The sequence below is a fragment of the Chaetodon auriga genome, chromosome 16 (genome assembly GCF_051107435.1).
Source record: "Chaetodon auriga isolate fChaAug3 chromosome 16, fChaAug3.hap1, whole genome shotgun sequence".
NCBI classification, from domain to species: domain Eukaryota; kingdom Metazoa; phylum Chordata; class Actinopteri; order Chaetodontiformes; family Chaetodontidae; genus Chaetodon; species Chaetodon auriga.
Window position 1 is genome coordinate 14,182,380 of NC_135089.1, and position 23,338 is coordinate 14,205,717.

A 23,338-nucleotide genomic window follows, 5' to 3' on the forward strand; every position below is an offset into this window, starting at 1 on the left:
TTTATGGTACATCTGTTCATGAAGAGTTTCCTGAAGAGAATTTCATGTAAATCGCTGAAAAGCTCCATTAAACAGTGTATCAGAAATGAACTCAATCTGTTAACTTGCTTCAAGGGTTGAAAGTGTTGGCAGTGTTTCATTAAGTAGTGTGATCACACATTATGCTAAGGGACAGCTGTCACTGGTAGCCGACTATCATGAAAATGTAAAGTCTTTGCTTCATCACAGACGGAGTGATCTAAAACATATTTCACACCGCTTTAAAATGACTCCAATAGGGTTGCCAAGAGTTCAGTCATTGATGGAAATGTTCAACTGTTGATTAATGTCATCTTTTGTCTTGAAATTCTAAACAAGGTGTTTTTGTTTTTGTTTTTTGACCTCAGTAAATGGTGCTTACATTGGTACATTGCATAGTTTCTTAATAATTGCGTCCAGTGTATGAAAGCAGCGCCTCAGACGATTGAGACCCAGGCTGCTGGCTGTCAACCTGGAGAAGATTCAGTTTGACACGTTTGCAAGGTCAGCCGTTGTTGAGGTTGGCAGTGTGTTGGACCTGGTAAACCACAGACATAGTGTTTTGCAGTCCATGCATTTCCCGTTCAGTCATTTTGAATTTCTATAAAATGAAAAGCATTTATGCGCACAGTGTGCAAAAAGCCTCCAATGCTCTCACCATTTCTACATACATACATACATGTACCTTTATGGGATGAACAGAGACAGCAACACTGAAGCAGAGGGACAGCCTGAGACAACCCCATCAGTTTGCTGATTTGTGGCCAGAGCAGGCCAATTATCTGTCAGCTGACACTCATGCTGACCCGCATGAGTTGAGCTGAGAGATAGACTGGCTGGTTATCAACCACTTCAGGGAAGCACATCTGGGTCTGGTGATTGGTGAACTAGTTCATATTGTAATTTGTAAAGTCGATTTATTGCTGAAAACATCAGGCTGGCCAAACTGAACCTTATGGTGGCCCAGCTTTCCCGTGGGCCCCACTTTGGTCAGCCTTGTATTAGATAATATGAGAATTTATCTTAAGAGTTTACCCATAAACACAAGTCAGATTGTTTGCAGTGATGGAAGGCAGATAAATGATTGACATACCGATGTTTTTATTGTTATTTTTATATTATTCACGCCTCTATCATTACTAGGAATCTGAAAATTCTAACTTTTGTCCAACCTTGTTTGGTCCAAGAACAGGTCAAATACTCCCAAACAGTTTCAAAACCGGATGTAGTCAGCAAAGTTTTGTCTTGGCTTAAAAATAAAGCTCTGGGTTTATTTGGCTGAATATGTCCTTCAGTACAAGAAGAGTTACTGATAACTTGGCAGCAACGGATTCGTATCTCAGCGAAACAAAAATGGGCGCATGAACCCATCTCTGCCTTCTGGCGTACAGAAACTCCAACTCCCACAATTCCTAGCCTGGCACACATCCGGTAGCCCTTTAAGAAACGCTCTCCGGTCGTCGTGTTCCTGTCAAATGAGCCCGGAACTGCTTAAGCACGGACTCTGCTGTTCAGTAGCAGCAACTCAGGTGAGTTTGACTGCAGACGACTCCAGAGTTTGAGTTAATGGTTCATTACAATGTGTTAGCTAGCTAGTGTTAGCATTAGCGTCCCCAGCCATGTACTTTTTACCTTAACCAAAGATGGCTAAACACCACTGAGGTTAGCTTGCCTGTGCACTGCATCTCGAGCTCATTGTGTTTTATCATCCAACCTATTTTATGTTGTGTAAATGTGAAAGCTCCCACTATGCTGCTTTATGCAGCATGGAGGGAACCTGTGGTGTAAGTATAAGTTGTTCATGCCGTGGTAGATGCTCTAGTCTCTGTGCCCACATTTAGAAATATGTGCGGCTGCCAAGGACAGACACAGGAGGACACTGTTAAAGCACACACACAAGAAACATTTTCAGAGTAAGTACACTGTTTTTCCACAGGTTTCAATATCCAGCTGGTGTAATCAGTCGTTTAAGGACATGTGTCGAGAAAATGGAGAATATTATAATAATATTAGAATTGCTTACTTCTGTACCTTTTTAATGTACCTCTGAGACCTCTAATACGCAGTTAGAGACAAATCGTATCATTATTGGACAGTGTGTGTGTGTGTGTGTGTGTGTGTGTGTGTGTGTGCGCGCGCGCGCGCGATATGTTAGTACTTGTCACTGTTGCCATGCTGGTTGTTTGCGTCGTGCTGTGGAGACAGGACAAGTGGAAGAGGCTTAACTAAATGCAACAGACATCAAAACATTCACAATCCCTTCAGCATGGGGGCTTGAGAGCTTACAGAACACACATGTCAAGGTCACACCGTGGCTTATTTAAAGCCGTTTTTTGTATTCAAACATATTTGCTCACAAAATCTGTTTATGAACTAAGGAGCTCAGGAGTCACCTATGGCTTGATGCCCCAATGAAGTTGGACTTACATGTTAGCAGTGGTGGCTATTCTCATAATTCATCTGACAGAGATATGTTGGGCGACATTGTTCTGTTCAGACCTTTGTTGGGTGACTTCTCTGTACAAAAGCGATGGATGTCAATGTTATAAGTTGCAAATCAACAGTTGCACTTGGGACCAACTCTTCCTAACTAAACCCTTTAAACTTGTGTCTGCAGGTAGCTCACGCAGAGAAGCGGGGGGTGACTGTCAGTCATGGAGCGTGTCATGGGAGGAGGGCTGCTGAAGCTGGTTTTAGGAAGTGCAGGGGTCTTTCTGCTTTACCGCATACTACTCCGCCTCAGACCAGGAGCTCCTCTGCAGGATGCTGTGGTGGTCATCACAGGGGCCAGCTCTGGACTGGGGAAAGGTCAGTCTCATGCTCATTTCTTCTTATGTTCACCACACGTGTAGATGCTTTTTACACATCAAATGGTGTTCAGACATTCATGTCAGTCGGGTGGTAGTAATATAATGTACAGTAACATGTTTCAGTGTCATGGTGCAAGAGCTTGATATTCACCGTGAACGAGAGGTGTGCTTTTTGTCTTGTAGAGTGTGCACGAATCTTCCACGCTGCAGGTGCACGACTCGTGCTGTGTGGACGAGATGCAGCCCGCCTGCAGCAGGTGGTCCAGGAACTTGCAGCAAGTTCAACAGGTTCGCAGCAGCAGGTATGTAGAATTTTCCCATTAGAAAATCCACTTGTGCCTCTAACTGTACCCAAAGATAGACCTTGACTGACCAATGGGCAACAGAATTTACAGCCGCTCTCCAGCCCCAGCTCTGTGTGTGTGTGTGTGTGTGTTTGTGTGTGTGTGTGTGTGTGTGTGTGTGTGTGTGTGTGTGTGTCTAGAATCAAATATTTGAAGTACAACATTAGCTTTGGTATTAATACTCCGATTCCAGGGAAGTTGGGATCATAGAATAATTCAAAGCACTTTGGCATAGATGGAGGATTTAGTCTCATAATGACAGCGAGGCATGTAATAACCGTGCTGCTCTGTTCTGTTCAACCACCAGACTTACACTCCCAGCACCGTGATCTTTGACCTGGCTGACACAGATGCAGTGGACAGAGCTGCAGAGGAGATCCTGAAATGTTACGGACAAGTGGATGTACTCATCAATAATGCTGGAATCAGTTACCGTGGCAACATACTGGGCACCACCATCTCAGTTCAGCGGGAAGTTATGGAAACAAATTACTTTGGGCCTATTGCTCTTACTCAAGGTTAGTGAGGACACACTGACGTACACTGTGGTCCTTTTTTAATAGCTTTTGGTTGTTGGATCAGAGCAGAATATGTGGCATAAAAAGTCAGAAATGTATGGAGCTTCGTGTAAAAGGTCTTATAATAAGAGCTAAAATGAACCAAGAGTCCATGTTATGTGGCTGTGTCATAGCTCTTGTGATGGTTTTGTTGCTTTGGTTGGACAGATAAGGAAAGGAAGTGACAGAGGCATAAATATAACATGGATGTTTTCACCTTTGTTATGACAGGAGCACAATATTTTACATCTGTCAGCAGTTTTTCCACTCACCTCTCTCCTCCACTCACAGCTCTCCTGCCCTCCATGGTTCAACGGCGCAGTGGGCACATCGTCGTCATTAGCAGTGTCCAGGGCAAGATAGCCATTCCCTACAGATCAGCTTGTAAGTCTTCCTTCCTCATTCAGTTAAAGCAAATAAATCCCTAAAGAGTTGTTTCAGTCTGTGTGGTTGGTTGGAGATGAAGCAGGACTCTGGTTTGTACACACTGTGGTCAGATGCAGCCTCCAAGCACGCCACCCAGGCCTACTTCGACTGCCTACGGGCCGAGGTTGAGCGCTACGGGATTCCAGTGACCGTGATCAGTCCTGGGTACATCCAAAGCAACCTGTCAGTCAACGCCATCACAGGGGACGGCTCCAAGTACGGAGGTGAGGCAGTGAGAGAAATGTGCAACTGTAGATGGAAGGTGGCAAACACACTCCTTAGCAGCTAAAGTATGGAAGTGGTCAAAAAGTAGGAAATTGATAACTTGCTAATGGTGGTGTGTGTGTGGATCTAACATTGCAAGATAAGATAAAAATGAGGATGTAAAAAGAGGCATATTTAAACATGCTGAAAAGAATACAATTTAATATAAGATTAAAAAAATAAGCTAAAATTGAAGAAAACTAAATAAGCAGAATGATTGGAAACAAGAGAAGGAACACAGTCCCACTATCTGATCAGTCTTCTGTATTACTTCATCTCCTGACTCGACTGTGTCATTGACATGCAACATGTTTCTTGTTTGTGCAACGCTGCTCAGTTATGGATAAAAACACAGCAATGGGTTGGGACCCCCGGGATGTTGCTCAGGCCATTCTGAAGGCTGTCCGTCAGAGGAGCAAAGATGTTGTTTTGGCAGGACTTGTGTCCAATCTGGCCATCTACCTCCGCACACTGTGGCCAGCGCTCTTCTTCAAAATCATGTCCTCTCGCGCTCGCAAGGAGCAGAAATCTAAAGACGAGTGATGCAGGAGAAGCAGAGGGCCAAGAGGCTCACAACAAGGTCACGCGGGCCAAAACATGAAATCGACTGCTTCACCTGGACAGGAGACGTGATTGTTTTCAGCAGCCTGTTCACCTGTTTGTTTCTTGTCCAGCATCTGAAACCAACCAGACGCCTGTATGTTGTGAGGCTGTGTTGTTCAGCTGCAGCAGGAATTCACTTTTAAAATGTCTTTTACTGACGAGACTGAACGCTGTGCTGTTGTGAGCATGTGATGCCATTTTTCAAAGTGACTCCTCAACAAGGATTTGGTTTGCAAATTAATACTGGAGCTGTTTTCTGTTTTCAGGAGTGTTTATGTTTATCCTGTAATAGATGTTAATATGGCCTGTCAGGCCTGGCAATTAGTTTTGAATTATTTTCCTCTCACTGTCTTCTGCTGTCCCACTTATGAAGAATCCTTCAAAGCCTGCACTGTCACATTTTTAATGACTGAAAAATAGATTAAATTTGTGAACACAACACTGCACTGCTGTGCATCTGATACTGGCAGCAGAAACAAGTATATGAGAACAGCTTAATCAACCAAACTGCAGGACTTGATGAAGCTATGGCGCATGCTGTTCTGGCAGAGGATCCACCCACAACAAATACTAGAGTTAAAAAAAGCACTTTGTCAACGTCTTTCTTAGAGGTGTGGTACAGCACCTGGCATGTTGTTTGTGGGTCATCTGTACCATATGGCATACAGAGCACACCACTGAAAATGATTCTCAAATAAAGAGCTTTTGATACACAGAGGAAGGAAATGCTGTTCATCTCTGTCCAGACAAAAAAAACTTTTTTTTTTAGTGGTAAGTTTCCTGTTCACGTCCAGTAGTTTTCAACCATTGTTTTATCACCTTCAGTCCAGATGATCTCAGTCCGCCTTCCCCCATATGTCTATTCCTGTTGGGTTCATTTACTGAGCTGTATTGTTTTGATATGTGAGGATTTATTTCCTTTAATGGGGACACTCAGGCATTCAGTACAGGGTTAGCAGAGAGACCGCTCAGCTTTCTTCGGAAAAGCTGACAAACCTCTGTTTGTAATAACCCAGAGGCCACATAAAAAAGTTTGCATTTTAACTGGTTTTCCACTAAGTACACATAAGGAATACAGAAACAAGCAGGTTTTTGAACCATCTTTATACACAGAATAAAAACACCTTTTACAAACTGAAAACTTTAAACAGGTTTTTCCTTTTTAGATGTCATCTTAATATTAAGTTAAACAAAACGCTTTTTTCTGAAATGTTAACAATAAATACTCCAAATAACAATTTACATTATTATACAAAAGCGCAGTGAATACTGGAATTGACATTTGTACAAATTAATCCAACAGGAAAAAAAAAACATGCCAGATTCAAAGAGAAAACCTGCTATTTATTCCTTAAGAATAATCCTCATTGTTTCTTATCTAGTGTGAGAACACAAAGTCTTTTCAGATGTCCTTCACAAATGGATGAACGTCACAAGAGCTTTTACATTGTAGAGTCAAAGCCCCCAAGGTGCTTTAAAGGAGACCGTTTTAAATCCCACCGACGGGACGACAAGAGCTCTCCTACAATTTCCACTCAGATGAAGTTAAACATGTTGATGAGACAAAATGTTCACAATACTGCATATCGATGGTGCTGGTTAATTGAAATTCAGAGAACATCCGGATACAGCGAGTCTGGATATTTTATGGTTCGTGTGTATTTGCTTTGAACAACGGTACATTGCAATGGTAAAACTACACATCGAGAAAAGAAGAGAAAGAACTTAAAAGCATCCATTTACCTTTAACTTCATCACATACAAAGTGGGCTGATGTTAATGGGACGGTGACGATGTTTGGAAGCATCAGTACTCGTCACTGTGGAATTAATGTTTTGAGCACAACCAATCAGAAGGTTTTACTAGTGATTTAAGACTGACTACACAACTTAGAAAAACGTAAAATAAGGAGTGTGGCTTTAGTGTTTGAGCATACTTCTGACTGCTTGCTTTGGTGGAAATGGAGTGTAACACTACTGGGAGCTTTTTTACATTTTTAATTCGAGTCGGTCAATGAAAATCAGTATATAGCTGGTCACATTATGGGACACGGGTGTTCAGTTCTTGACTGAAAACAACTCCACTCGCCTCTTTCAAGTGCAAGATACAAGCAAAAAAGCTAAAGTAAATGAGCAATGTTATTTATCAGAGAAGCTGTGGGAAGACTCATCTGCTGCGGTAGCATTATTTTTTAAAAGCAGACCAAAATTAAACGTTTGGGTGTATAACTGACGAATAAAAAAAGAGAAACGGGAAGTGAAACATAAGTGACCTGTTATGCAAAAACCAACCTGAACACCACTGCATCTCAACATACGTTAAAAGTGAAGAAAGCTGCATGAAGCCACTGGTGATGAACACTGAACTCCAATATGATTTCAGCACTAAATTCAAGGGTAGCAGCTACAGATGCTCACATCTGTAGCGCGACCAACAAAAGCTGCCGTTTTGCATGTGACCGTGAGAAATGACGAACCTGATTCCAAACACACAGGGCAGGTTCCTAAAATGCAACCAGTAAAACCTGAACTGATCAAGAGCACATGAAAAGGGGGGCAGTATCAAACGATTCAACTCGCCCTGCTGTGTCGTGCTCTGCTCTGCAACTGAGGCCACAACTGAATAGAAACAACTATCTCACCACTTTCACTCTCTTTCTCACTGCCATTACTTTCAAAATCACCTTCCAGTGGCTGCCAGCTGGGATCTGAACTGCACATTTTGGCGGATTTACACATTTTGGGGCTAGATCTGAGAGTAGACGACACACATACACACACGCGCGCGCACACACACAGAGCAGGAGGAGACATAAAAGATAAGTGGAAATATTTTGTTCAGATATGGCATAGTATTTTCCTGTACATGAGGTTGTGTTTTGTAAACGCATTTGTTTTTCTAAAGTGTTTTTAAAGGGCATTTCACCTTAAACAACAGTTCAGCGAAACAAACTCGTTTCAAACTCGCTTTGAACAAAGGTCAAGGTTCACCATTATTATTGCACTTTTACAAACAGGGCAGGGATGGCTTCAGGGGGTTGGTCTCTCTCCACAGCCGCCTTTTCTCCAAAGAAGAGGGGACAGCGTGGCGACAGTCTAGACAGAGAGGAGAGACCCCTCCTCCGGTCACTCAGCAGCTCGTCAGCTGTCCTCTGGGTGGCCGTGGTTCGGTCGAGCTGGGTCTCCTCTTCCTCAGGGCGGTGGGATGGAGGGCTCAGTCACAGCCAGCTCCTGAGCCAGGTCATTGAAGCGAGCGATGTAGTCCACGCTGCTCTCACTCATCATACAAGCAAGCTGGGAGTCCATCTGCAAGCACGACCGAACAGCTTTCAGTGTACAACAGCAATGACAACTGAAAAAAGACAAATTCCCTTTTTCCCAAGGGACCTCTGGAATTTAAAGGAATAGTTTGAAACTTTGGAAAATATTCGCGTTCTGTTGGAGTTAAATGACGAGATCAATCCCATCCTCTTATTTGTCTGTTGGAACTAAATTAGCTTAGCTGATACAGAAACGGCGAAATGGCTAGTCTTGTATGTCCAAAGATAATAAAATCCACCCCCACCCCCCCACCCCAGCCAAGGAACAGTCTGGACATTTTAGCTTTTAGAATTCTACCTTTGTACTGATTAAACAAATGAGATATAGCCTGTTAATTACTGAGTGTTACAGGTGCTGCCAGGTCAATTTTGTTACCTTTGGACAGAGCCAGACTAGCCATTTCCCCAGTTTTTATGCTAAATTAAGCTAAGCTAACAGGCTGCTGGCTGTAGCTTCATATTTACCTTAGAAAAGGTAAGACTGGTATTAAACCTCTCATCTAACTTGCAACAAAAATGTAAATAAATATATTTCCCAAAATGTTGAACTATTTCTTTAACAAGGAAGCCAATTTTTAGACAGAAAGAATAAACGACTAAAAAAAAAAAGAAAAAAGAAAATAGTAAACTTGTAGATGACTTTAGTCTAAACAAAAAATTTTTTCACTTACAAATCCCTTGATGCAAAAAGGCTCAACTTACTTCTGCCACATCAGGAAGGCCACGGGATTGAAAGGAATCATGGGAGTTGCAGTCCAGGAGGCTGGGACCAAGCAAAGCCGTGCCGCTGGAGGGGCCAGAGGGGGTTAGGGTGGTCCGCCTGCCCTTATCAGGAGAGACCATGCTGGCTGGAAGGAAAAGAGACAAACAGAGACAGTGAATAGAAGGTGCAGTGAACATGAAGAGTGGAAACTAGGCCATCTTCATGGGACATCACTGCAAGAGGAAGTCTGCAGCTGTGTCAGTGTTCCTCTGTATTAATGAGAGAATGAATATTGGAAGGCACAGAGAGTTCTTTGTGAAGCTTTACTCAAAATAAAAAGTGTTACTTTATTAGGGCCTTTACTGACTTCATCTGCCATGTCTTTAAAGCTAAGACAGTGCGTATTGTTTTACAGTCAGTAGAGTGCTGCGGGAATGAGTCCTAAAACCCAGGAACGAGTTAGCATTGTTACACTTCTGATTCCTGTATCTTGCCTGAAATAAGGTTTGTGGTTAACACAAGCTTAAAGAGATTTTCACTTTTTTTTCTTGAACATAACTCTACTTGTGAATTTTGAAGCTTTCAGGTGTCTTATGAATGTGTTAGTGGTTGCTAACAAGTAGCTAAATGAGGCTGCAGAGGCTGTCAGGGGCATAAAATGCCTTCACCCCAAACATGGAAACTCATCTACTCGTTCGTCCCCCTTTACAGCTTTGTTGTGTTTATGCTCGCATTCCTGTAAACTATTCTAACTCAAACTGCAGATTTGTCAATAGCTACAATGAATAATAAACAAATTAGAAAAAATAAGCTCTGTAAGAGTATCTGTGTATCTTTATTTAAGAGAGACTTACACAGAAGGCATCCCAGTGTGGAGTCAGATGAGTCGCTGGGGTACCACTGGGGGTCATGGCTGGGCGATGGGATCCAGCCTCTGGATGGGCTGACAGAGGGAGAAGAGGCCAACAGTTTGGAACTGTCGCTGTTACCCAGCTTGGCTGGAGAGAGAGCAGCCTCTTCACCTTCATCAGAGCAAGCAAACAGCCATTAGACACAAACCATGTTCAATAAGCCTGACCTCTCAAGTTTAATTGTGCGCATGTCAACATATTTCATCAACAGAATACTTCACATATTTTCAACAGGCAACACAAGGGTTACCATTACCTCATGAGGACACGAAACCATCATCTCCAAAAACAAATGTCACTCCAGAATAAACATTTTAATTTAACACACTCTTCTGGATTTTGTCATTTTACTGAAATTAATATACACTACTTTAGATTTCCATGTGGGATAAAAACACAGACACGCACCATAATGGGCAGAGTTGATGGCGAGTTCGATGATGGAGTCACTGATGTGTGTCTGAGGGTCTCCGGGGGCAAGAGCCTCTTCAGGGGGTCCAGGGAGGGAGATGTCCAGGAGCGAGGCTACACTGGGTGGAGAGAGGAGAGAGTCCCCACCACCGCTCACTCCAGGAGACGGAGGAGGCACGCCGTTCTGTGAAAACAACAAGTTGAATACTTGATCAGGGCCATTTCATTAGATTATCTGAGTTTTCAGTGCAAAGTGCCCCGAAACCTGACCTGCACGGGGATAGAGACTGTCATGACAACAGCATGCAAGGCATTAACAAACTACACTGGCTAAGAGGGACACCAGTCATGAGTCAAATCTCAGGCTTGAATAGAATGCAGTCAGTCACCATCTTCTTCTTGAACCTCTACCTGTGAATAGAGCCTTACAACCTGTACTTTACTGCCGCATTTCCCAACGGAGCCCCACTTCACCCACACAGTAAAGCAGTTATTCTTCATCCTGCTACTCAAACACCACAATCCTGGACGTTATACTGTATATCCTACCAAGACGTGACCTGCATTCGTGCTGAACTGCGGACATTCAGCCCCCCAAGTTCAACCAGCAGTGATCTGGAATGACACCCATCACATGTCTGATCTGGAGATATGTAATCAGAAACTAGTATTTAATAAAACTATAGTTATTTGTGGAATCTGTTAAATGGTTCATTGTAACCAAGCTTCTCATAGAATCTGAGTTTGCTTAACAGCAATACTAATCATAGTCTGGCAGGATTTGTTGTACCCTGCAGGATGAAAGAAACAGCTATAAAAAGGACAACAGTGCGTCTGCAGGAGCATCTAAAATCACACTGATACTTGCGGTATTAGCTTTAATATTAAAAGTCCAGATGAAACGACATTTCGAGAGTATCTCACTTCCATATTGTGACATATTTCCTGTAACTACACTATTTTCGGGAAACGGAACAAGGTTTGAAGTGGCAAACACCCGACAGCAAACTGACATATGCTGTTGATAGCTAGCTAATTAATAAATCTTAGCTCTGTGCCACCAAGTCATGATAGTCATGATATTATTGGCTGAAATTGGTTGATTCAGTGTGTGCTGCTGACCTCAGGGATATTGTGCTGGAGGAGCTGAGAGTCTGGTTCAGCATCAACAATGGGCGTGGTGGTGAGCAGGGTGCTGTTGTCAACAGAGGGAGAATTCAGCTCCCGACAGGGACTGCCAGGGATGATACCTGCAGACTTAGCTGCCAGGTCGATGGCACCTAAAGAGTATGAAAAGTTAAGAGAGACAAGGGAGGTGTCACATTAGCGCATCCCCGATAAGCATGTGAAGGTGGACTTTAACAAAAAATATTTAACTCACTTCAAGACTTAAAGAATGTGGGGCGGGAGGGAAAAAATCAAGTTCTTCATCTAGAGGAGTGAAGCTGGAAGAATGTTCTTTTTGTCTTTTGACCCCCACACAAAAGAGGACTTGTTCAAAACCATTTTCACTGTCTGAGTTCATGTAGGAGTAACAGAGTCAATGATTTCCATACATTTTGAAAGCAGAACACGATCTTGGATTCATCCAGAGGATCCAGCGGACAGTGATTTACACAAAAACAACTTGATTTGTAATGTGGAGGGTTATCTTAAACTTGACAGGTTAAAAATGTAAAACTCTCTTTAAGTGGTTTTGTTTGTTTCTATAGTCTCTGTTTTGTTGAGTCCATGTCATAAAATATCTGTTTAAAAACTAAATAAATGAGAATTTCAAAATAAGAAAAAAATATGCGCCACTGTCTTTCATAGTGGCTAGAGGATTTTAAAAAAATGTCAAGAAAAGGTTTAACTAGCACTCAAACTGACAGTGCAACATTAATTATACTCTATGAAGAATTTTACAGCATTTTGATGCAACAGAAAAAAAAAAAAAAAGTAGATGAAGGTATAAAAGCAGTGCATACTGGAGAGCTGGCTGGCCGCTGCAGAGCTGGCAGCTGCAGGGGAAGCTTTGGACAAGGGGGGGCGGGAGGAAGGGGCCAGGCGAGTATGGATTGGCCGGAAAGATCCGGTTCCTGAGGGAAGAAACAGGAAGTGAGAAAGCTAGAGATTTATAACGTTGTTGAAAAAGAGAAATGACGTTTATAGCACATTAGTTGAGCGGATTACCAATGTTACCACATAAATAAGCCTGTTCAAGGGCCTGCATGACAAGATAAAGGCTTTATCCTGCAGTACAGGGAAAAGTACAATCGTTTAATCATTTCCATCTTCTGCAACAAATTGTACTGTAGGATGCTGATGTCTGCAGAGTACCTGTGGCAGAGGAGTTGGAGAGGATGGAGAAGGAGCAGACATGCTGAGGAGTATCTCCTGTAGTTCGGGGTAGGAGTGTTCGCTGTGGACGAGACAGACGCAGCTGAATTACATGCACTGTTTGTCTTTTAACCAATTAAGACCTACCTACATAGCACAGAGATGCACTACAAAACATTTACAGTATTCAGCCAATTTGCTAATCCCAAAAGTTTGAATTCCTTCTGCATCATTTATTACAACAAACTGAACTTTTTTTTCACATTTTTAGCATTGACATTTTATGCCACATGTTCAACACCTGCAGGAACTGGTTTCTCCACATTCTTTATCACAGCTCTCCAACAGTAAACATCTTTCTATTTTTCTCTTACCTGAACTACAAGCGGTTTCCGAAGTTGCCTGCTTCGAGGTTTTCTCTGTCTAGAAAGGAAAAGATCTGACTGCATCTGCGAGGAAAAAAAAAGCATATTAACATTTGTGCATATCCCTGTGGATGATATACCAATGTAGTCTTTGTACAGTTGGTGAAATGCTTTGCTCCATCTTACACTGATAGAGTCGAGCTGCTGTCTGAAGGCAAGCTCAGCTTCCTTGTTGGGAGAAAACATTCTGTTGTGCCGCGAGCTGTTAGGGGGCAGCGTGGTGGGTACCGCAAACACACCACCCTCGGAGTCACTGCCTGCAGTCGACCCCAGCAGAGAGCGGGGGAGGCTGCGTCCACCTGAAGACAGGAGGAAGAAGTAAGACGTAAGAACGTAAAAAGCCACTGGACAGCATTCAGTGGTTCTATGTGTCAGATGATTTATTATTCATTATAAACCACCCTAACCAGTAAAAGCTTGTGAGTGCACGTGGTTAGTGCAGACAACAAAGACATTGAAATGTGGCACACCTGCTGTGCTGAAAACGGAATCGAGGCTGAAAAAACACATGTTGTGTTTTTTTGGGCTTTATGAAACATACTGTTGACAAAGATAGTCAACAGAGTCGACACACAGCAAAAGAACAAGACAAGCAAGGTGAGCAGATGAAAGTAACCAGTGAGTAAACACTAAAATAAGTAAGTAGAATTAAAATGGTCAAACAAGAAATAACCCTATAGAAACAAGGTAATGTATTGTTTCAAATATTTTCAATAGACATGAACAACCCTCCCGCCACAGTTATTCTGTCACTGCAGCTTATGGCGGCTTCACAGCAGAGAAAGAGGCACAAATACCTGAAGCGCCAGCATTTGGCAGGTGCAACCTGGCCCCTCGGACAGATGCCTGCTGCCGACCACAGCTGGGGCTGCGAACGCCTGCTATGGGACCCTTCCCTGGAGGTGTGAGGGCCTGGTTTTGCTCCTCCTGATGGGTCTTGAGCGGTGATGTGGCTGTGGAGCACAACTCTGGAGCCTAAAGGAGAAGACACATTATTGACATCATCTGCTCTACATTTCTAGATAATGCTTTCACTAGAGTTCTAAGGTGACACTGAGCACAATTCACAGCCCATTCCCAAGTTTCAGCTGACATTGCACAACTCTGAATGTTTACTTGTGTTTATCCTTCATCTGTAAAGGATTTGTTGCAGATTAATTCACTTAGCAATGCAATTTTGTGAATCCACAGGGATATGCACCCTGCATACTGCTGTCCCATTTTGTTGGGCAGACAATGTTCATTTTTAGTTGCATGCTTTATTCATGCCGCTGGGATTCACAAATTTGTCTGCACAAAAAAAAAATCATGACATTTAGAGATTTTTTCCACAGATCCAAGTTAAAATGGCTGGTAACTGTGAAAAGTAATAGTTAATCCCTACCAAAGGTTTAGGATTGACCTCAGTGGCAACCAGCTTGAGCAGGCAGCGTAAAACACGGTGTGTCCGGTTGGGCTTTGGCTGTGCCAAGGCTTGTCCATTTTCTTGGTTGTTGGAGGGAACTGCAATGGGCTGCCACTCATACTCCAGTTGCAGCTTGCCAGGCTTCCCAAACATCAGGTAGAGCTCAGCCAGGGTGACGTTCTCTGCGTCGCGGGCGCTCCAGCCCTCCTCTCTGATCTGCTCAACAGCCCGTTCCTTGGCTGCTGGTGCAGAGCCCTGCGACATTCCCTCCTCTGAGCCAGCCACTGCAGGTTTGGCTGGAGGAGTCTGGTTGGCCTCTGGGGAGGAGGTGCTGGTGCTTTGCTCCTCTTTGCACTGCTCTGATGAGCTTTCTGTACCACTACATAACTTCTCCATGCTTCTGGCCACTGCTAAACCACCACTGGCCTCCACACAAGTACTGGTCCTGGCCCCCTCAAAGGGTCCCATCCCTGTTCCCTCTTCCCTAGAAACCACAGTCTGCTGAGAGGAAGCAGAGACAGAAACAGACTGAGGTCTCCTCTCATCAAGCTTTGTAGAATTGTCTTGTGAAGGCTCAGTGTTAAGGGGCTCAGTTCGACGACTATCACCCAGTACAGTCACTGGAGCACTACCAGCAGCGGCAGCAGCTGCGGCGGCAGCAGTGCCTCCCCGTGCAGATTTAGTGCCAGTCCGAAGTGGTGGAGCCGTGTGAATACCCAGAATCTGGGCAGCCGGCAGTTCCTTGGCGTTAGGCCGGTTCTTGCCACTCTCTAGCCAGTGTACAGTGCAGGAAGCCTTGGAGTGAACCACCCGTGCCACACCAGGCAGTGTGGTCAAGGTGCTGCTCTCAGCCGGGAAAAGAAAGAGCTCCTCCCGCTGGGATTTGCTGGGAGAAGCTGTGCTGGACTGGCCACCCTCCAGAGCCTCCCTCTCCATGAGACTGTTTAGCTGAAGCGTTAGCGTTAAGGACTCCCCAAATAAAGAGCTGAAGTGTAATACCACTGCTCCAATTCACATACCAAAAGAGGTGAACCAAATACTCAACCTATAGGATTATTGTAGCATGTTATTATCAGATGGCTGTAAAACAGATCCTGTCATCTTATCCCATCACTAACTGATAAAAAGGATTTTTTCTAAGAATATTTTTAAGCTCGCTGTTCCACTGCCACATCACGACTCTGCATGAAAGACTTGCTTCTCAGTGAAGCTGCTAAGCATACGATGTTTTAAAGGATACAATCCGCTGGTCATGGTACGCCCACTTCTGTTTCAGGTACTCAATGAGGCTGGAGACTTTCCTGTGGAGCTCCACCACCATCCTGGGTTGGAACAGAGACAAACAGGGACTGATTCACAAGCTGCTGTGGTAAGATGGAGGAGGGCTGGGTAAATGAATTTGTATGCTCACAATAAATTAATGACAGAGTAACCACACACTAAACCGATTAACTTCAGCCATTGATCTGAGTATTAATTTTTTTTTATCATTTTTAATCCATTAACTACAAAGACACTACAAATTCAGTATACATAGGATTTCCACTGAGCCATACGTTTTTAACCAGCTTCTTGCGTCATTCCTATGTTATATTCTTGTGGTGCTTCAATCAGACACCATTTTCAAAACTGCCTTATGATGCATTCATGCAAACTCCAACATCTAAAAACTGGGATTCATTTGCTGAACATTTGCATTATAGAGGTGTGCTGTTGGAAAATTGATCCTGTAAACACAGACTAAATCTTCAGGGATTTTAAGCAGTTATGACATTGCGGCAAGCTGATTCTCGTGCAGTGCTGAAATAAATCTTAAATGTTTTGTGATCATTCATATGGTCTGCTTTTGAAAATGTTTCCTGGTACTTAACTCCTCTCTCGGGGTGCATTATTTTTTAATATATAAGTATTGCTTTCTAGGCTCTTATACTGCTTCCACTCTCATCTCCCTGTGACCCGCCCACAGTTCTATCTGACTGGTTACATGTCACAAGTAATAGCATATCAGCTTTGAAGGCTACTGTGCCACAGACAGGCAGAGACTGAAGTGGGTGAGCAAGTGGAGCTGCGTGTCGAAGGGAATGTAGCAGATATTGCCAAAAGTTCCAGTAAACATCTCGATCTTATGATGCGTTTCTATAATGACAAGCATTGACAGTTATGGATACCACGACTCTCTCAGATGTTAGTTAACAGGCATGCCTGACCTGAGTCGAGGGTTGTGGGCAAGACTCTGAACGCGGGCCCAGGAGTAGTTACTGCGTGGCTGGAGCTCCACAGCAACCTTTAAGGGTAGTCGCACCGGCTTCTGGTCCTCCTCATCACTCACTCCTGTAGGGACACAAAGACACAGTGAGACAGAATGAGTAACATCGTCAAGCACTCTTGGGAGAAACCACCGGGTGTGTGCAGGTGTCCAGTCAGTGTGATTTTGTGACAGTATGAACCCAAAGAGCCACAAAAGTACTACAAGAACAGCTGACAATGCAACTGCAGAAGAGTTGACTATGCTCTCTTGCAAACTTTCATGCTTATTGGACCTAGCAGGCAACAAAAAGACAGGAATTGAATTCAGTGGTACTGAAGAGGGCACAGAGCACAGCAGGACCAGGCCTTTGCAAAACACTGAAACAGCACTGAAAACAGACGACAAGGGAAAGATGGTGGTGCGGTTCTCTGTTTTCTCTACGTCTGGTGAGTAGCTGTTATTGAACAAGAGAGTAGATTATAGTCAGTCTCAATCATATCCCTCCTGCTCCTCCTCCTCACTTTGCTCCCACAGAGTTACCATGGAAACGGCACTAGCCCACACGCGGCCATTGTTATTGCCAAAACCCTGTGCCTCACCATCGCCATGATTTATATTATCAGCGCTGATGTTTGCTTAATTTGTATCTATAGTACGTGTTGGGCATCTGTGCAAGCACATGCTCACCGTCTGGGTCACAAAGTTTCTTCAGTGCGCGGCACATGGGTGCTTTGATTCGCAAGTTCCTCCCTTTGGAGCGTACAGTGGTGGCCCTGGTCAAACAGAGAGCACAGCTGTGAAATCTTCTTCAAGTATCAATGATTGGTATTGGCAGTCTACCTTAGTTTGAATTTATTCACTTTTACTACAGACTTACCCCTGCTGGATGAGTTCGTTGAGCTTTGCCACGTTCTTGTCATCCATTACTGTCACAGACAAAACACAAAGGCAGAGAAACGCTTACAGCATCGTCCCTCAAGAGCAGCTGTCCCTTATGACTGGGAGCAAGCAATGCTTAATCACATCCCTTGTGTCCCAAACTAACAGCACAAAAACACTTTGCACAAAAAAACAACTTAAAAAAAAGGCATTCGTTCAAACACATGTGAAGCCCGCACTTACAGCCTCCAACTTTTTTGCGGAGCTCGGCATAGCAGATGAGGCCGTACAGTTCTTGAGAGGATTTCTTCAGCACTCTGGAGTACACTGAGAAGCAAAAGATGGCACAAGTCACAACACAGCTATAAGCAGCAATGCAGGAGACGTGTATGTTTCATAAAGATAACACAAAAGTAACACTGAGGGCTTTTTGGAGTGGAAAGGGGCTCAGGCTTATCTGGAGAGGTAGTTTAACACACGTTTCGGGACAAAATAAATAAATAAAGCCCTTTTCAACCCCTGGTCACATGCGACCGCCATGTTAACTGACAGCTCTAATGGTCATTACAGGATAAGTGAGACGAGAGGAGATGGTTGGACGTCTAAAAAAACGCTCCAATTTTCACTGAGACTCGGCGAGGTACCACCTGTTTTTGGGTGACAAAGATAAAGGGTAGCTTACCGGTGGCAAAGTCAATGTGTTTGGAGATCTTGTGCCAGGTCCGGTAGTAAAAGTGGCGGACCTGCTCCTTGTTCTTAACCATGTTGGCTGGCTTGCCTCTTTTCTTGTACTTCATTGCAATGTTGTTCTGGATAGCCTCAAAATCCTTCCCATGCTGGAAACCGGAGAAGTAGAAATAAGATGCCAAAAAAAACATAGGAAGAGACATTTTAACTAGCTTTAAGTGTCCTATGATACATATTATAAGCATGAATGCCAGGACTTTACGGTGAAGTTTGTACCACATACAGTAGTGCCAATTTTTAACTTATGACAATCTGTTTGTTTTTACCTCATAGAGTCCCTCAAAAAAGCTGTTTTTGTCCTCTGCGCTCCAGGACTCCCACTGCCGACGGGCCCTCTTCTGGTTACCAGCTTGCTCCTCCTTCTCAGCAGACCCTTGGCCCTTGGAGGCCTTGGACACTCCTCCCGTGGAGCTGGCCACAGGCCCTGACTGTCCCACTGTCCCCTGGGTAGAGGAGCCATTCTCTGCCCCTGTGTTACAAGGCGAAAGGATGCCCACAAATCCATCAGCCGTGAACCATTCAGAGGAAAAACACATCTTAAATATCAGGAAAAAATGTAAGGATTGAGCCAAATGTTTTGGTTGACCACCCTGGTTGTTTTATACAGCATGGGAAAAAAAATACAATTGTAGTTCTGAGGTGCGTGGTTTGGGAGATGTTAAAATACATGCCGCCCACTGCCATTACACTACAAAACCTGCAGAGCTTCCCCCTTTGTGGCTCAGCTCTGGCAGGGAGGCAGGAAAAGCAATCAGTTCCTATGGGCAGGTCCATAGTACATGGGTCCAAAACCAACTCATGGTGGGCTCCAATAGCCAAATTTACCCCAGCACAATGCCAGGAGGCTTTAACACAAGCACAGAGGCGGTTGCTGCTGCAGCACTGCTCTATATTAAGACAACTGTAGATTTTCAGCCAAAAAGGGTATTAATTCACAAATGCAAATCTGATAGACACCAACCTAAAAGTGTCTCTTTCAAAAATAGATGTGGACCAATATAGCATCATATCAAAATAAGGAGGGCTTCATTGGTCGGCGGGTTGACACTTAGCAATCTAAATATAAATTTGATGAAACAATCAGTCTCTTTCCAACAACAAAAGAAATCCACCAGTCACGACTGTCAAAGCGCACTTATTCATCAATATTCTGTAAATGTTTACTTCTGTCTGATCTGAGTCCCAGTCGTTTATGATGACATTTTAACAAAGAATAACTGACTTCTTGTCATGTAGAGCACCATAATTACACACACTGCAACAAATAATTCCTCACTAAATCTGTGATTAAAAAAAAAAATAAATCCTTGAGTACAGAAGATACAGTTTTCTGGTTAGTGGTGTAGCACTTTTCTAACAGGCTCTCAAATGAGCAAAAGCCACATCACTGGCTGTAAGGTTCAAACATACAGGATGTTAATGCTGCTGCCCCACTTTCATTTGCCTCTTATCAGATCGGTGGTACAGAGACCCAGGAGGAGACGGATCGTTCACATGGATACACTGAATCAAGCCAGCTGTCCATTAGTGTTTATCATTATTCAACGAGGCAACCCTTCGGTGTGTTTAAAAGTCAGCGATGCCCGACAGCCTTACGTTTTCTCTAGCTTTTGTTCTTTTCTCAGACACTCAGTGTGATCATTCACCAAAGACAGTGTCTGAAATTTGCTACAATGAGAAGGCACCACTAATGGCATTTTAAGCTGTTTGTAGCATCACTATTGTTTGTAACGACATGTATGGATAATTTTGAAATAACAAAACACAAAATGTCTATTCACCAACTGGTTGCATCAGTGGCTCCATGAAATTGGCTGAGGGCACTAAAGTGTCCCTGCTCTTTTGTGCAATCCCTGAAAAGATATACAGATGAAAATAAAATGAAGTGTGACAACTCTCTATAATAATGTCCCTTTCCTGTCCTCACTTCCATGCAGAAACACTGAAGTCTTAAACCTGTGATTTATTTTCCCTGCACTCACTTGATAACAACAGTCATAACATTCAGATGTTCTTAAAGATATAAAGGCATCTGTGACTGAAAATAGTCAGATGGTAAAATCTAAATTTTGTCCTGTGTCTCTCCACCTTTTCCCAGACGTAGTTCGCTGGATGGTGTTGCAACTTGGCCCGGAGCAGGCAGACAATCTAGCCGGAGTACAGCCAGTGGCCCAGAGGGAGTATACAGCAACAAAACCAGCACCAGTTTAGCCATTACTGATAAACAAACTGGAAACACGCTTTCAACTGAGAGCAGACCCCCTGCTAATCCCACCTATGCACACTTTTCTCGGAGCCGGTCACCTACAGTACCTTTCGATTTTGCCCCGCCATGTCCATTGACGGCCGAGCCGATTGAATCCTTCCGGATACGTTTGCTCGGAGGTCGAACGCTCGATCGGAGAAAATGATGCTGGTCGTGACACGGAGGGGCGGACTCCGCTGAGGTCTGGGGATGCTGGGTCGAGCCTAGCCCGGCTCGGTTCGGTGGAGAGGCAGGGAGGACCGGAGCCGAACCGGGGCTGAGACCCGTGGCTGATGGATTAAGAATTTCCACTCCGTCGTCTCCCTTTGTACTGCGCTCCTCGCTCGCCTGCTCTCCGCTCTCCTCCTCGTCGCAACCTTCGGGCTTTCTGGACGGATTCCTCCTCCCATCGACACCGATCCCCTCCCTGGAGCCCGGTGTCATGCTGCCGGAACACATTCAGGGAGAATTTGTCACATTAGGAGCAAAGCTGTGTGCAAAATTAACTTCTAAAGACGACGTTCACTGTCTCTCAACATGGCCGCCGCTGTTTGTTTCAAATCCCCTCTCCAGTCCCGACAAAACAACACCAAATACATGCATTTAACGTCTTGAGATAAATTACATTTAACAACCAGAACAGTTTAGTAACTACCGGCAGTGTTTCGCCGAGTGTCTTTTCGCTCAAATGGGCGATATTTGGGGTTGAATTTCAACTAAATTCAAATGCGAGCGCTTTTCAGTTTAGCGCCCTGCAGAAACGACAACGAAACCCCTCGGTGCATTCGACCTCTAAATAAAGTGTTTATTTCAAACATAATTTTACCCATTTTCGTGCTCTTCGGTAGTAGGCGACGTCTTCTTTCTCTTCACCATGAGTCCGACCGGTTAGATTGGCAAACGCTGATCAAATTGAGCATAATAAAACCCAGACCGATCTCTCCGCTTTCTGCCCTCTCCTTGCTCTTGCTTCGACTGAGCTGAACTCTCTGCGCAGTTCAACTGTTTTCTATCAGCAACAACATTACTCAATGCTTCTTTGCAACAAGGATAAAAACTATAAAACCACTGACGAATAGAAGATATTTATTGCATACATTGAAGAAAATGTTTCTACAGTCCATGTGAGTCGAGCCCGTCTGAATTGATAAGCATATAGTTTTATTAACCTCACTGCAAGTGGACTTTGCTTGTCACTACGTCACCATCGCCTGCAGAAATTATGTCTGTAAAACTATTTTTTCCATATACATCCTGCTATTGTAAGGCTTTATGACAATACTGAATTTGCTTACATTACTATTTCCTAATACAAATAATTCATCGTACGTCAAAATCAGGACGTGGCTTTAAGTGCCCACTGCACATCAAGACCTTGTGTATTACTACATTTAACAAAATAGTGTTAAATGTGTAAACATCACATAAATTTGTAATATTGTCTTTGCGAGATTGTTTTCCCACTACTTATTTCTAAACAATCAGAAGGATGGCAGCACAAAATGATGTCAGCCAAGAGAAAGATAAACACATTAAGATGAATTGGCCATGAGTAGCCTGAGTCTGAAAATAACTCCACTGCTACAGCCCGACACAGTCTTTATATTCCTATTTCGTGTCACCTTAAACGCCAATTCCACGAGCCACAAAATACAAGTGATCCAGCAGCAGTAAAAGCCCGAAACTAATAGTAAAGCTCGATAACACTCACTTTCGCACATTGGAATCTTACTCCCTCAAGTAACTGTCACGTTAATAGACGGATGCAACTGTAATTTGACATATACTCAAAATGTCGTTTCAGTGTAACTTCAGATTCATGTAAATGCTTACATGAATACACTGGCATACCACAGAGTTACAATACATGTCAAATTTCCACGGCAATGTTACAGTCCTGGCAGTCAAGTGATAGCAGTAGCGTTAGTCTAACCATTGGTCTGGTATTGTACAAGAGGGTTAACGTTACTTTAGAAGTGGGGTGTAATAATGAATTAAGCTTTTGTTTAAATAAAAACAATTGTTAACTTTGTTGAAGTAAGCTATATTACAAGTATACAACAGTCGCCTCCATACAGAACGTGGTACCTAGCATGGCTGCTGTTGTTGGCTAGTTAACGTTAACACTTTGGCAGTCAAACCAGCCAGAATGTCACAAAAACTACTTATGACATAATGATTATGTTATTCGGACCCTCAATCAGGTTGTTAGATGGATAACACTATCAAAGTTTAAGAATTACCTGAAGTGGAAGCCTGCTGGTTGTATTCCCAATCGGGACACAGGATAGCATGCTAGCTGACGGTAGCCGTCCAGCTTGTTACCGATGACAGTTCCTGCGGTACGATAGTCCACGCGTTTAGGCACGCCTACTACAACTCGAAAACAAATCCTCTGATTGGTCGGAAATACACGAGGACGACGGTTAAAATTTGATTGACAGAAAGTTCTGCCAATTCTTAGTAGGAGAAGCCCTACGAAGGACCAATTGCGACTCTCTTCCTGTCATGCCGTATAAGTTTCCCGATATTTAATTTCAAAGTTAAAAGCCAGTTTTAATCTTCAATTATCTACCATTTTTGTACAGTGATTCATCGTTATTTTAACGATATTGGGTCACCACAATGGGGGATTTTGACACTCTAAAAATGAGTTCCGCCCAGGAAGTGATTGACATTTTAAAGATCCAACCAATAGGCAGAG

General features: G+C 43.5%; 2 protein-coding genes across 4 annotated transcripts; one reads left to right on the forward strand and one right to left on the reverse strand.

The window, feature by feature from the left end:
- The first annotated feature begins 1,473 nt into the window (after positions 1-1,473).
- dhrs7b (dehydrogenase/reductase (SDR family) member 7B) lies at positions 1,474-5,770 on the forward strand. 2 transcript variants are annotated; one of them, XM_076752252.1, is made up of 7 exons: positions 1,474-1,547; positions 2,636-2,826; positions 3,012-3,130; positions 3,480-3,690; positions 4,021-4,113; positions 4,227-4,379; positions 4,757-5,770. In XM_076752252.1, the coding sequence occupies exons 2-7, from the start codon at positions 2,673-2,675 to the stop codon at positions 4,960-4,962; spliced, it is 936 nt and encodes a 311-aa protein (XP_076608367.1). In that variant the 5' UTR covers positions 1,474-1,547; positions 2,636-2,672; the 3' UTR covers positions 4,963-5,770. The 2 variants fall into 2 exon arrangements, with proteins under 2 accessions (XP_076608367.1, XP_076608368.1); XM_076752253.1 differs by having other exon boundaries at positions 1,532-1,931.
- Positions 5,771-6,107: 337 nt separating this feature from the next.
- cramp1 (cramped chromatin regulator 1) lies at positions 6,108-22,962 on the reverse strand. 2 transcript variants are annotated; one of them, XM_076752250.1, is made up of 20 exons: positions 21,461-21,618; positions 20,703-21,079; positions 18,656-18,858; positions 18,325-18,478; positions 17,886-17,969; positions 17,641-17,689; positions 17,451-17,536; positions 16,723-16,846; positions 15,756-15,837; positions 14,495-15,463; positions 13,908-14,085; positions 13,237-13,409; positions 13,060-13,134; positions 12,686-12,767; positions 12,334-12,444; positions 11,489-11,646; positions 10,364-10,550; positions 9,899-10,066; positions 9,044-9,189; positions 6,108-8,327 (listed from the first exon to the last, which is right to left on the reverse strand). In XM_076752250.1, exons 1-20 carry the CDS (start codon positions 21,508-21,510, stop codon positions 8,214-8,216), a joined length of 3,570 nt encoding a protein of 1,189 aa, XP_076608365.1. In that variant the 5' UTR covers positions 21,511-21,618; the 3' UTR covers positions 6,108-8,213. The 2 variants fall into 2 exon arrangements, with proteins under 2 accessions (XP_076608365.1, XP_076608366.1); XM_076752251.1 differs by lacking the exon at positions 21,461-21,618 and adding an exon at positions 22,878-22,962 and having other exon boundaries at positions 6,109-8,327.
- Between the last annotated feature and the right edge of the window lie 376 nt (positions 22,963-23,338).

What these genes read in the sequence shown, in the direction of transcription:
- cramp1 (XM_076752250.1), bottom strand. Translation starts at nt 21,510, where the DNA reads ATGGTGAAGAGAAAGAAGACGTCGCCTACTACCGAAGAGCACGAAAAT. An exon ending in GCCCACAACCCTCGACTCAG is followed by an intron (nt 15,838 to 16,722) that starts GTCAGGCATGCC and finishes GTTCCAACCCAG; the next exon opens with GATGGTGGTGGAGCTCCACA. An exon ending in CATCAACTCTGCCCATTATG is followed by an intron (nt 10,067 to 10,363) that starts GTGCGTGTCTGT and finishes GCTCTGATGAAG; the next exon opens with GTGAAGAGGCTGCTCTCTCT.
- dhrs7b (XM_076752252.1), top strand. Translation starts at nt 2,673, where the DNA reads ATGGAGCGTGTCATGGGAGGAGGGCTGCTGAAGCTGGTTTTAGGAAGT. An exon ending in CAACAGGTTCGCAGCAGCAG is followed by an intron (nt 3,131 to 3,479) that starts GTATGTAGAATT and finishes TTCAACCACCAG; the next exon opens with ACTTACACTCCCAGCACCGT. An exon ending in GGACGGCTCCAAGTACGGAG is followed by an intron (nt 4,380 to 4,756) that starts GTGAGGCAGTGA and finishes AACGCTGCTCAG; the next exon opens with TTATGGATAAAAACACAGCA.